The sequence below is a fragment of the Glycine soja genome, chromosome 6, assembly GCF_004193775.1.
Source record: "Glycine soja cultivar W05 chromosome 6, ASM419377v2, whole genome shotgun sequence".
Classification (NCBI taxonomy): domain Eukaryota; kingdom Viridiplantae; phylum Streptophyta; class Magnoliopsida; order Fabales; family Fabaceae; genus Glycine; species Glycine soja.
In genome coordinates, this window is record NC_041007.1 from 6132043 (window position 1) to 6145423 (window position 13381).

Genomic DNA, 13381 nt, shown 5'->3' on the forward strand with positions numbered 1-13381 from the left:
TGTTTGGAGTGAATAAAATCTAAGATAAGTAGGTTCTATTTTAATTAATTATTTTTCCTTTATCTCAAACATCGTCGCATATGGAGGTTTGGGGGTGATATTATGTTGCACAAAAAAACTGACATTAATCATTTCCGCTGATATTATACGATTATATTCCTGAGAGCATATTTCTATACTTGCCTGACAAATGTATATTCCTTGTCCTTGTTTTTTTGTGCTCAGATTGTCTTTCGATCGGATTAATCTTTCTAAATACAAAAATTTATTTAAAAAGTTAACATTTTTTTAATGTTTTTTATACACGGATATAGGATTTAAACTCTTAATTATATGCTTAAAAAATATAAATTACATACTATCTATACTACCATATTAATTTTTCCTGTCTTTATTTTGAAATTGTGGTTTGAGTAATATGATTACTTTTTTTCTTCTTCTGAAAATAAGATATTTTTATAATAAAAAATTATGAGATTAATTCTTAAGTCTCAAAATCATGGAAGTAATTTTTTTTTCTTTTCAACAAAATCCTATGTGATATACTTGAAAAATAATCACATTAAGAATATTATTAATATAATGTGATGAGATAGACAAATAATTATATCTCTCGAGCATGATATAATACGATTAATAAATAACATTGAAAACCATGTCTCTTAGATGTATTGCGGTAAGAAAAATGTCTCTTAGATGTATTGCGGTAAGAAAAATGTCTCTTAGATGTATAGTTTTTTTTTTTACTGCTCTTAGATGTATAGTTAAGAATTTGAATTTCAGATCTGCGTATACGGAAAAAAAGGACATATGTTAAAAGAAATTAGTATCTCAAATAAATCTCTCTATATCTCGAGAAATTTTTACTCTCGACTAAGAAATACTCTATCTACCCAAAATTTAACAGTCACAATAATTTCTACTTTAACAGTCACAATAATTTCTACTTTCTTTTTTATTCTGACAACAATTTCAGGTTATGTCAGGCTCCAAAAAGTAATCGTGAGCGGTTTCTCTTTTTCTTCTTTTAAAAAGATCACTTAACTTTTTTTTTAGCAGAGGAGAAAGATTAATTAACTTTAACATAACATAACATAATGGTAGAACCATCGTGGCCAAAGTTAAAATAATACTGATAATGACATTCTTACCATTGATCAACAGAAAAATAAGAATACCGAGTATTATATGGATATTTTTTTTAATAAAAAATACAAATTTAAAAAAACGTAACAAAAAATAATTTAGTTAATAAAAATCAAAATAAGATTTTTAATTTGAACAATTTGAAATTTTAGTAAAATTTATAGAAGATTATTTTATTGGAATTTTTCAAGTATATGCATTATGTAATTGAAGGTATTTAAGAATTATTGAAAAATGATATTTTTAATTAAATAAACAAATAAAAAATATTAATTTAATTTGATAAAAGAATTACAAAAATGCCACAAATGGAGAAATTGACAAAATTTGAACCCGTGACATTTTGTAGCCAAAACAAATGCGCTACCAAATTGTATTACATCTCTAGTAGTGTTATAGTAGAGTATTTTTGTCTTTTTTTTCCTTAATTTTTCCTATAAAATGAACATGTTTTTTATTTTGGTTCTTGTATGGTAAAATGTTGAGCTTGAAAAACTTAGGACTCATTTAAATAATCAAATGTCAAGAATTTGTTTATTTAATTACACAAATTAAACGAGTAGAACTCCAATGGTTATACATAGCTCGACTAAAATCATTTACAACTCCACTCTCAATAATATAATAATATATGTATACCATCGTAGAAAATAGTCTTGGATATATGACAATTATATGCATTATAAACCAATCCTATTGCGAAAATTGGCCAGTTTGTTTCATAGACCTCCAATAGTTACTCTATAATATAATATAGTATGTATAAAATGTCATAGGAGGGATTGGTGACCAAAATTGGGCGTCATAGGTAGTGGTTTTGCCATGATGATGACGATGTTCCGGCTGCTTCCACCCACTCAATAATTCCAATAGCATTCTCATTGTTATTATTGACATAGGATTAATCCATTTCCATCATGTCGCCTTCTTCCACCTCTAAAGGTTGACCAGTTTCTGGAACTATTTCTTCACATGCCATAGGAGAATGGAGGGCAACCCATGGGACAACAGCCAAACAGTCGTTTGTTGACATTTCAGAACTCTTCTCCCTCCTCATTTCATCTTCAACAGGGTCATCTTGCTTGGCAATGCCCCATGACAACAAATAATCTGAAAAAAAAAAGTGGCAAGAATTGTTCAAAAGATATTCAGAGTACACAGATCAATGAGCATCAAAACTGTGATGTGCATTGAATGCTATGGTTAAAATAACATGTGGTTTTAACATCAGAAGAAAACAAAAGGATTCACCCCTACCCCCAAATAAATAAATAAAAGCAATGTGAAATCTTTTATCTTGTTGAATAGTTGGTGGAAAAGAACAAGATGATGGTTTAATGCCACAGGCTTGAGTTATTTTTCAACTCCTAATTTAATACGAGCAGCCTAAAAAAAAGCTTAAATGGGCAACAGGACAAATATCTCTGTTCTCCTGTCCATCAAAGTTTGCATGAATGTTATAAATAGGCAATAATTAATTCACGTGACCAATTTACAACAGTCACCACAGCAAGGAAGGGCAGTAGTCATCATGTGAGGTCACTAGAGGTCAATAAATCAAATAGTGTATTAATTCAAATAGAGGGGGTGAAGAGAGAAATAAAGGAAAAATAGAAAAATAAAGAAAAAATAGTGTGGGTCCTACACCTTTTACATACTGTTTTAATTTAAATATTTATCTACTATTTCTACCCTTTTTATTTTCATCATCTCCACAGAACACAAGGCAACCATTGTCCACTTCACATGCATAAAATTTTGTTTGTAGAAACTTTTTACTTCAACTTGTAGTAGATTCCTGGGAAGATTCATAGCGTTGATATATACCACAGAAACATACACATCCATACTGCATCTAGACTGACTCATTCTAACAGTTCCCTATAACATTTCCCCTGTATTTATCTTCTTATCTGTAAATGACCATTGCCCTCAATTATTCTGATCACCATAGCAATATCATATAAAACTTAATAAATTGGATATCCTCTCCATGGGAATTCAAAAATGCTTCAGAACTCCTTAGTTGTATAGATAAATTTCTGGAAGAGATAATCAATAGCAATCCATGGAATCTGATTATTCTCAAAAGAAGCAAATGATATGATAGACTGAAAGCTGAGAAGTATTTCATCCCATATTAACCTCTCAAATATAATTCAACTTTAAAGCCTGGCAGATTCAGTTAATGGTGAGAGGATTATATTGTGATCATGTGATATGATTAACTGAATTTTTAAATTTAAGAGAATTACATAGAAAATTATTTTCCAGATAATATATAGAGACTAGAAAGTCTTTTTTTATAAGTGTAAATTAGCAAGTTATACACAAGGGGTTCTAAGTACGGATTTGTTATGCCTTTGGATTCGTTATCTGCAACTGCAAGACTGCAAAGGGTTCTAAGTTTACTCAGAATCCAATATGCAAACAAATAAAGAAGACTAAATTCATAAACCCCTAGCATAGAAGAATAAACAAGAATATCTTACAAACTTTTGGTTTCATAGGAGGCCTTATGAGCCTGGAAAAGATGCAGATGCAGGGTGAAAGCCATGTTAGAGAAATGCTAGCAACATACTGTTTAATTTCAACACTGAATATATACTAATAAAGGATGAAATCCCATGCTAGCCCAACCAATAGAGCGTGCTGTGCACCCAAATTATTTAGTGAGATTGACAGGAAGAAAGTGTGAAGAGCACATATCACTATCACAGTATCACTTCTCTACATGTCATGAAATCAGAAACAGTCTATCTTGAATTGATAAGGCAAAGTTTCACGCGTCATTTTCTTTTTTCCTTTAACTAGTCAAACATCCACAACAAGTGCATTGCAATGAAGGGTCTGTTTGGATAAGCTTTTCCAAAAGTACTTCTAGGAGAAAAAAATAAGAAGAAAAAAAAATGAAATAAGCTTCTCTATAAGCTAAAACTAACTTCTGGATTAGCTAATTTGCAAAAGTTCTCTTATCTTTTATAGAAGCTATGAGAGAAGAGAACTTCTGCAGATTAACTAATAGCCTCATGAATAAGCTAAAAAACTCATTTAATTTTTTTCTTATCCTGAAAGTGCTTCGGGAAAAGCTTACCCAAACAGCCGTAAATGGCAACAATAATAATAAAACATCAAAACACATTAGCACACACAATAACTAACGGGAACAGCTCGAGAGCAGTGATACACATCCAAATACTCAATCAAGCAAATAACAAACACGTCTCAATTTTAAACTTAAAAACAATTCAAAATCAAATGATTATATATTGTAAACGGTTACCCTTTAATCCAGGAATCAAGTCAGCCTTGATAACGACAGAGAACTCAGGCGAGCTTGGGGACTTGAGAAAAGGCGTAGTAGCGGTTGGCTCATAAAGAACAATAGCCCTCTCTTCCGTGTCCGTCACAGACGCAGGTGTGGGGTCCACACAGGGTTGGTCCACCATTGCATTTTCCTCTTCTTCCATCATCATCATCATCATCATCGTAGTACTACATAATAAGTCGCGCTCCCACTCCTTCAAGTTTCAGTTCAACAAAATTCGTAATTATTAAACAGTGAACAGTGAGTGTGGTGGAACCTAAAAATGCGCACGAGAGAGGAAAAAGAAAAACAGTTAGTACTTACCAGTCTTCGTGATTTCGGAGGGGGAGAAATTGGAGGGAAGTCATGGCCAAGTTCCTTGCGTTTCTTCATTCTTCAAATTTTCTGTGACTCAGTTCGATTGGGAAACGTCGTCGTCGTGGCAGCTCCAGAGGTTTGATCAAAATCTTGATTAAAAATATTGGGTTTGTTCAAATCTTGGATTAAAACCAAACCTATATATAAGTATATGTTCAAATCTTAGTATAGCTTATGATGAGTTAAGATTAAAGATAATTTTTATATATTTTTCTTCCTTAATTCTTTGAGATGTCCTTGATAAGATAAGATTGTGATGAGTCATTAAGTATTAAAGTTGACAATATCTTAAGTGAGATAACCGTAACAATACCTAAGGTTGGACTAACTAATTTATCTTTATCTTTATATTAATAAAAGTTTTTGGAGGAAATCCTAATACATTTAAGAGGAAGTTCTTTGGATATTTTTTTTGATAAAAAATTAATGATAACTAATCATTATCAAATAATTATGATAAGTATTTAAATTTTGAATATTTAGATTAATTATTATCGATGTAATTTGAAATTTTGAACAATTAAACTTATAATAACTAATAATTATAAATCATTTTTTATGAAGTTGTTAGGATAAACAATTTAAATTTTAAATAGTTAGATTAATTATTATGAATTAATTATCATCAAATAATTATGATAAGTATTTAAAATTTTAAATAAATATATTAATTATTATCAATATATATTAATATCAATATAATTCTATAATTTTAAATTGACTTAAAATTATCTATAAATATAAATATTTGAAATTTTGAATAATTAGATTTTTATTATCATTCTAATTTGAAATTTTGAATAGTAAAATATATTTTGTTATATTTTTTTATTATATTTTACTATTTTTTTATTTATTGTGGATTTTGAATTCAAAATCAATTCTCACCTAATATAAATATAAATGAATGTGTTTCTCTTATATGGTCAATCTTACATGTGAATCCAAATTGACAAAAAAAAAATTAAAATTGTTTGATTTGACTTTAAATATTATTAATATTGGGATTGTAAGTGTTGGAATGACAAATGTTGAAATTATTAGTGTTGAAATTTTATAAGATATTAATTTCTGGTACATTATTATTTATTTCACCTTTTTTTCATATTTATTTTTTCTCTTATGTTTGTAATATTAATGAATTATACTTTGTTCATTTGTTTAAACAAATATAATTGCAACAATTCTGATGGTAACAAAACTTATTATAAAAAATCAGTTTGTAGGAAATAATTATGATTCACACTGTTATAGTAAATATTGTTGAAGAATATTTTGTATTAATATATTCTAGAATATTATGTTGATGGTTTTAAATGAATCAATTTCACTCCTTTCAGACATTTGATATAATTGTATTGGATAATAGTAATTCTAAGAAAAAAAATCAAAATTCAAATGGATAATCTTTGGGTCCGAACCAAATCAAACCGTTTATAAATGGATTGAGTTGGGTTAAAAAAACGAAAAAAATTGAATCAAACCAAACTGATCAAATTTAATTGTGTTGGGTCTGAATTTAGCCAAAAACAATCTGAATCAACCCGCGAACACCTCATCAATTTGTTGTTTTTATTTGATTTTGTTAGATGACGAAGCAAAGTAAAAAAAAAATTGATAAAGCATGTAATTTTTTTTATAAAAAAACTTCTTTATTTGATCTATTATATTTTTTTGTGTCTACTAAAATTCATGTTATCATGAGAAAGAATTATATAATTCTATTTGAGAACCAAGTGGGTTGGATCTAGCTAAAGAAGGAGCTAGTGTTTTATACAAGTAACTAATATTCAAATTTCCGTTGAAAAAGTATTTACATGTAGTCTCAATTATAAAATTTAGTGATAAGGGCTCCAAAACATACCATTTATCCTGGGTTTTTATTTATTTTTTATATCCCATTATGAAATTCACATTTGGAGGTCAGAAAGGGAAAGGTTGATAAATGGGATAACAAGAGGAGGAGGAAGCATGTCCATTGTCCACTACTGAGACAGGACAGGGGAATGGCAACCATGTCCCTTACATTTGCAGTTGCAGCACCGTCTCTTAATTACCTTCCTTCAACAACACGTAAGTACCTCCTCAACGCATAAAAGCAAAAACAAGGGTCTTCTTCTTTTCTTACTTCCTAATATCCTCCATCAATCTCATAGCTGTATTGTATTATTGCAGAGACCGTTATCATGTGTGAGCCTTGCAATGGAACAGGCTGGCTAGTTTGTGACTTCTGTAATGGCCAAAAGACCAACGTCAAAGCCCAAAACAATAAACGTACCTACCTCGATGTCCTTCCTGCAAAGCCGTAAGCAATCAATTATTCCTTTATTTTGCAACACAATTCATATATATTAATACTCTCTCTGTTTCAGCTTGGATATGTCTTGTGTTCAAACTGCAAAGTCTTCAAGTGCGTCACTTTCCCTAATTTCAACGATTCTCAGAACTGAATGCCAAAATTCAGCAACAAACATTCTTTCTCTTGTTTATTTTGCATTCTTCACACCTGCTCGTCTCCTACTTGTACAATTTTACTACTTTTAGAGAAATTGATTTCGTCTACTTGTCAAATAATTGAAGAAAGATAGTAAGATATGATTCACTGTTTTACTGTCATCATTTTTGTATTTCTTATGGATTGTACTGTAACTAATGCCATTCAAAAAATTGTATATTCAAAGCTTGTCATGCATTATTGATTTCCAGTGTTCATTTTCAACTTCAGCTCTTATTTTTTATTTTTTAAAATATATTTTTTTAGATTACAAGTGGATGCCAGGATTAATTGTGTTATATAGAGTCATCTTATTCTTTTTCAACCATGGTAATTGTTTTAAAAACGATCAATTAAGGATGAGATTCCGCACTGCTAGAGACTCAGAATTTAGAGAGAATCACTAAGAAGCAAGAACATTATGGTCTCTGTTATGCCATCCCCTGCCTTTCATTATTTTTTAGTGCAGCTAAGTCAGTCAGTCTTATGATAAATGATAAACCTCCAATGGAGAAGGAAAATGTATGAATACATATGGGTTTATATCTAGTAATTGTGATTATAAAAATTCAATTCAATGTTAAGAAGCAAAAATTTAACTCCTTATGCATTTTCTCTTCAACAAATAATTCTAGCTGTTTGCAGTTACCTCAAACTTCTGGCATGTGGCTAATATTCTTTCCACAATTTCACAAACTTACAAACAAGATAATTGATCATAATTAGAAAGTTGAGAGAATTTTTATGTAGGAGGAGTATGCAGTATAATTGTTCTTGTTCAGACAAGTTTCACCAAGGGACCTGTTCAATACTCATTAACAATTGGAAACCAAGTGCAGTTTTAGCAAATGATCAAAGGTCATAAATATTCTTGATATCAAAGTTAATATTGCATGAACCAGGTTTGCTGATTGTTTTTACAGCTGATTTACTCTTTTAAGTTCATTCCTTTTTATTTTGTAATTGTACAAACCTTTGAACCTTTCTATTTCCCCACTTATTCTTCAGCATCTGAACATTTTTTTTTCTACCTCTGTTCTATATTTTACATTTTGATGTGGCAAAAAGATGACTAATCCTTTTAAAATCCAATTAGAAAACAGGGGTTCATGGAAACTGTTTGTCTGTAACGGTTTAAAATCCTACATGGGATACTAATCCTTTGAAGTATGAGATAAGCCTGGAAGCAAAGAAAGCAGATAATAAACTGTTTTAATTGATAATCGCAGTATAAATAGACTACTAAAGACCATGTTCAAAAGGAAACCCAATAAATTACAAAGAAAGGGAAAATTTTAATCAACTCGTATGTTTACTTTGTAACGCTTTTCTTTTTCAAAACGGTGTTTTATTGTGTACTTAACTAATCAATCATTATATCTGCATGTACTTGTTTTGGTTAACAGCTTATAGCTTCCATTTGTGCAAGTCTGTCTCAGCCTCTCAGGTGGTTAACAGTGTTTTGGTATTGGAGTTGCATGTTGTAACCTGAACCTTCTACTTGAGTCTGAAAAATTAAAAATTGATAGCTTGAAAGAGAGTAGGGGCTGTAAAAAAACAACACTTGATCCCAGTAAAAATCCTCAGGGCAACCTTGTAAAATCAATGTGCATGGTTGCTTGTTTGATGATAAGAGTTACGCTGAGGGTGTCATTACCATTGGATGGCCAAAAAATTTCAATAACATATTTTCTAATACTCTCGTTTCCATATATTCAATTTTATTGGATGAAATTCATGTAAATATTAATAATAATATGGGTTCAGTTTCTAAACTAGGAAAACTTACATAAATGTAATTCAATAAAAGTAAGTGTTGAAAATAAAGAGTTGCAAGTTCTCCATTATATGGACAACAAAGCAAAATTCCTTTGAAACGCCTTATCAGTCCATCTTGTCTCTGAAAGATACATTCTTTCCATAACAAGGTGAATGAACAAGGATAAAACTAGCTCGCATGTGAATTTCCTCTCAATGCAAGTTGCAATTACACAGACATATTCTAATGATTATGACAGTTTAAATATGGAGGCACCACGTGGTGTTCTTGGGAATCTGACTGGAGTCGCTTCTGGATTTTTTTTCTCAGCTGATTACACATGACCGGAGTACAGATATCACATTCTTGAACTTGGATCTAAAGATATATAGCTATTTGACTTCTCTGTATTAGTACCTTGTTTGAATGGAATCTGTTGCATTTTAAATGCTACGTACATTGTCAATATATATGTTTGATTTGCATGTTGTAAATATACACTTTCTTAAGAAACTGCAACACTGGTAACCTCTAAATGATGTTTTGCTGTTAAATTGATGAATAGCGTGCATATTAATTATTTGACCATGTGCTACATTATAGTAGTTAACATAAGTCTTCTTGAACTTAATGGAAGATTCCATATGTTACAGAAGCTTGTAATTAAAGTCTAGTCTTGTGATATACCACAGATAACGAGGGCTGATTTCTCAAGTTTCATTGTTTACACGTGTTTTCAGCTGCTTGAAATGAATGCCGGCATGTGATCACTGTGTTCAATTTCTACTGCTGTGTTGTTAATTTAAATTCTTAGTAAATAACATGACATTGACAATAATATATCATGAAACGACAATATAGAAAAAAAATTACACTAAAATAAATAAGATCAAAATTAAACTCAGTATGTCATCTATAAATTTAAAATGAGTAAGATTTTTGATCTTATTTATAGATCCGAAGGAATGACTACAATTTAATATTATTGAGTGCATGCAACTGCCCTATTGAAACATGTGTTTTGCCTAGTGCAGATGATCCTGGGCCTGGCATTGCAACTTGTAATTTCAATGATTTTACAAAAGGCACATGGGAGCTAGGGGAATTCAAATGAAGGGAAACAATGACATATGGTTCTAAGATAGGACAATTCCGTAGATTATCCGTATGTTTATTTCCAGCTTTCATCCAATCATCACTTGGAGATCTCGCATGTGGGCACTCTGAGATATCAAAGATTTGACTTCACAAAGATAATTACTTGTATTATACATATCATTCATACAACATATATATTATTATTATTATTATACTTTCTTATTATTCATCTCTCTTTATTTGTCCATTACACCAATCATCTTATTTCACATGCCGCTTTTTTCTCTTCTCTTCTTTTTCCTGTTAAAAACTTCTGCAAGCATAATGTATAAATACAATTTCTCAAAAACCACCTTTAATAAAGAATCATATCTTAAGGACGCTACACGATCGATAACTAGTATACAACTTCGACAATTGCCTTTTCAACTATAACAAATGTTTTATTAACAGTATTTATTAAGAAAATAAAATATATATTTAATAAAAGTGTAACTTAAATACATTAAAAACTAAAAATAATGTGTAATGTTTTCTATTTTCAAAAATGATTTCTAGAGATCACAAATGCAATTTAAAATCTAGTGAAAGAAAGAAAAAAGAAAAAAAATATAGGCATATGATAGGTGATATGTGATAAGACAAGAGAGAAAAAAAGGAAAAATATTGATAGAATGTTTAAAAAATGAAGTGTTTATAAATTATTATTCTTCAACTTTTTTTTTCGGATGCTCAATGACCGAGAGTCTAGACTAGTCTTTCTTAAGAAAAAAATCATCAACTAGTCTTTCTTAATTAAGATATGAAAATCTATTCACGGGGCTAATCAATCGGAATTCCGAACAAATTGAAACTTAAATAATCCAGAGTCCATGGACACCTAATGCTAATATACACTTTGAGAAAAGAAAGAAAAAATAATATAAATATGATATAGACAAGAAAATAGAGATGAAGATAAAAAAAAAAAAAATTCTCACGGATCCAAGCGTTATTATTAAAAGCTGGGTTTGTGCGGCCCTCTCTGAAATTTTTCATGCTGCTTAATTATCAATTGTAGGCAAAGTTTGTTTCTGAAACGTCTAAATGGGTAGTGTTTCATAAATGCACAGCATAGTTCCCTTTTAAAACATGTAATTTTTTATTTTATTAAATGATATATTAAGTTTAGAGTCATGGAAAAAATGGTTAAGTATTTCTCTTCTGAAACTACACTCTACGGGCGACGTCTAATTGAGCTAATTCAGCTCAAAGATTTGGATTGATTCTTTCGAACAAATAATATTTCTTGATTCACTAAGTATTTGTATCCTTCGTAAACTGAAAGTAAATAACTTCAACAGGAAGGTGTTTTTAAAGAACTTCCGTATCATACTGAATGTGTGTGATCACAAGTTTGCTAATTCCTAATAGGGGTAAGAATAAAATTAAATAAGATATATCAAGGTAAAAATGAATTTATGAATTAAAATATAAAATACCAAAACTTCCTATTCTAGAGAATAGTAAATTAGCAAGTAGTATTCAGATTTGTCATTTAGGGAAGCTGTTGCCTTATCATCACCCTGATCCAAAATTGCGTGAGACAAAATATTAATCCCTAAAATACAACATTTTAGACAATGAAAGTTGTATTCGTTGCTTAAATGGGTTATCTCACATTTATTAATTTGGCTTCCACAAAAGAGCAAAAGAAAAAGAAAAAAAAATGTATAATTAATTAAAATGGTCACAAAATCCTAAGCTATCTATCTGCACATTGGACTTTGAGGTTGGTGAGAATAAGCAAGGTTGTTTGAGGAACAGTATCCCATCATCTTCTCAAGGCTTAATCTGCATTTCTGAGTGAAAAACTTGTCCTTTCTCTCCACTATCTTCAAGATACTCTCGAACACTGACACTTCACAAGGAATTCTCAGAACCCCAGTTTGTTCAAACCCAAATTCTTCCTCAGCCTCTCTGAGTAACATGAGAAAGGCTTGGTGGCCCAAATATTCGGTTGGTATAACGAACCTGTTAAGGTCCACTCCAACACAAACAGCTACATAGCCCTTGGGAACAACGTTGCTGCTTGATCCTCCTCCTTCACGTTCAGATATGGAAAGTGTTCTTTTCAGAAAGTTGATGCTTCTGCTGCTGGTGTTGTTGTTACTGTTGTTACTTCTGCTTGTTTTTGAAGAGTTGGCTACCCTTCTCCATTTCTTAAGGATCTGTTGAAGCCTCACAATATCTCTGATCTTGTTAGGTTTCTTTGGAGAATCCATGGTGGAAAGTGGAACCCTCTATATTATGGGGGTTTAGGGTTATTTCAGTTGGCTATATATCAATATCATAAGGGGTTGTTGCTAGAGGAATTAATGGTTATGGGATTAAAACCTGGTTTTCTCTTTGGATGGCTAGCTCCAATTTATAGAAGGCTTATGCTTTGATGATTCTCAATATTAAAAGGTTCAATTCTATTAACGAGGAATATATTATATTTATAAGCAGTATTTGGCATTTCTATATCACATGCATGCATGAGAAAATCAACAAAAAAATGTTGTCCAAGTTAGGATGAGTTAAACGTCAAGTTGCGTTTCCCATGCTTCGCATGTGAGTGATTAGTGCAAGTCAGAGCTTTCCTTCTACCTCACCATTCTTTGTTTTGAAAGTTAAGTCCACCGTGGTTTTGATTAATTTAAATCAAGGATGACTAGGTCTGAGAGATTTACGAGTAAATATAATATCATCAATGATTAATTAAATAGGTATTATTTCACCATATTTGACTTATTGAAAGCCTGAAAGATATATAGGGGGTGATTAGTGATTTGGTTTCCAACGCGAAGTCCTATATAAACAGTCAAGGTGCATGCCCTCGTACAACGCAACTGTACATGTGTACCTACCGTTACGTTCAACATCAAACGCATGCACTATAGACCTGTTTGAACCGCGCAATGTATCAAAGAAAAAGACTTCAGTTTTATACAGAAAATTCAAGATTGGTAACCCAAAATCAACCAAGCCTTTGGATAGAGTTAGACTAGAGGTGTTTAATTTATAAATGGATGATTTTTTTGTGAACATTAAAACTGAATTAGACAATCTGAAAATTGGGTCAGATGATTTTTTATCTAAAAATTGTTTTAAAAAAAACTGCAAATCCCTTTAGGTCACATAGTTGGATCTATAAAGAAAAATTTTAAAAAAATGA

The 13381-nt window shown here is 30.7% G+C and overlaps 3 protein-coding genes across 7 annotated transcripts; 1 reads left to right on the forward strand and 2 right to left on the reverse strand.

Annotated features, from left to right (window-relative positions):
• Positions 1–1697: 1697 nt before the first annotated feature.
• Positions 1698–4992, reverse strand: LOC114415086. Its single transcript, XM_028379612.1, has 3 exons — positions 4778–4992; positions 4430–4667; positions 1698–2256 (listed from the first exon to the last, which is right to left on the reverse strand). Exons 1-3 carry the CDS (start codon positions 4844–4846, stop codon positions 2048–2050), a joined length of 516 nt encoding a protein of 171 aa, XP_028235413.1. The 5' UTR covers positions 4847–4992; the 3' UTR covers positions 1698–2047.
• A 1727-nt stretch (positions 4993–6719) lies between these two features.
• Positions 6720–10407, forward strand: LOC114415087. Of its 5 annotated transcripts, none has more exons than XM_028379616.1 (4): positions 6720–6904; positions 7007–7105; positions 7204–7241; positions 10119–10407. In XM_028379616.1, the coding sequence occupies exons 1-4, from the start codon at positions 6838–6840 to the stop codon at positions 10182–10184; spliced, it is 270 nt and encodes an 89-aa protein (XP_028235417.1). In that variant the 5' UTR covers positions 6720–6837; the 3' UTR covers positions 10185–10407. The 5 variants fall into 5 exon arrangements, 4 of the variants coding, with proteins under 4 accessions (XP_028235417.1, XP_028235415.1, XP_028235416.1 ...); XM_028379614.1 differs by having other exon boundaries at positions 6724–6904; positions 7007–7136; XM_028379615.1 differs by lacking the exon at positions 7204–7241 and having other exon boundaries at positions 6724–6904; positions 7007–7136; positions 10114–10407.
• A 1232-nt stretch (positions 10408–11639) lies between these two features.
• LOC114415088 (auxin-responsive protein SAUR72-like) lies at positions 11640–12644 on the reverse strand. The gene has a single exon (XM_028379617.1). The coding sequence runs from the start codon at positions 12444–12446 to the stop codon at positions 11931–11933; it is 516 nt and encodes a 171-aa protein (XP_028235418.1). The 5' UTR covers positions 12447–12644; the 3' UTR covers positions 11640–11930.
• Positions 12645–13381: the final 737 nt, after the last annotated feature.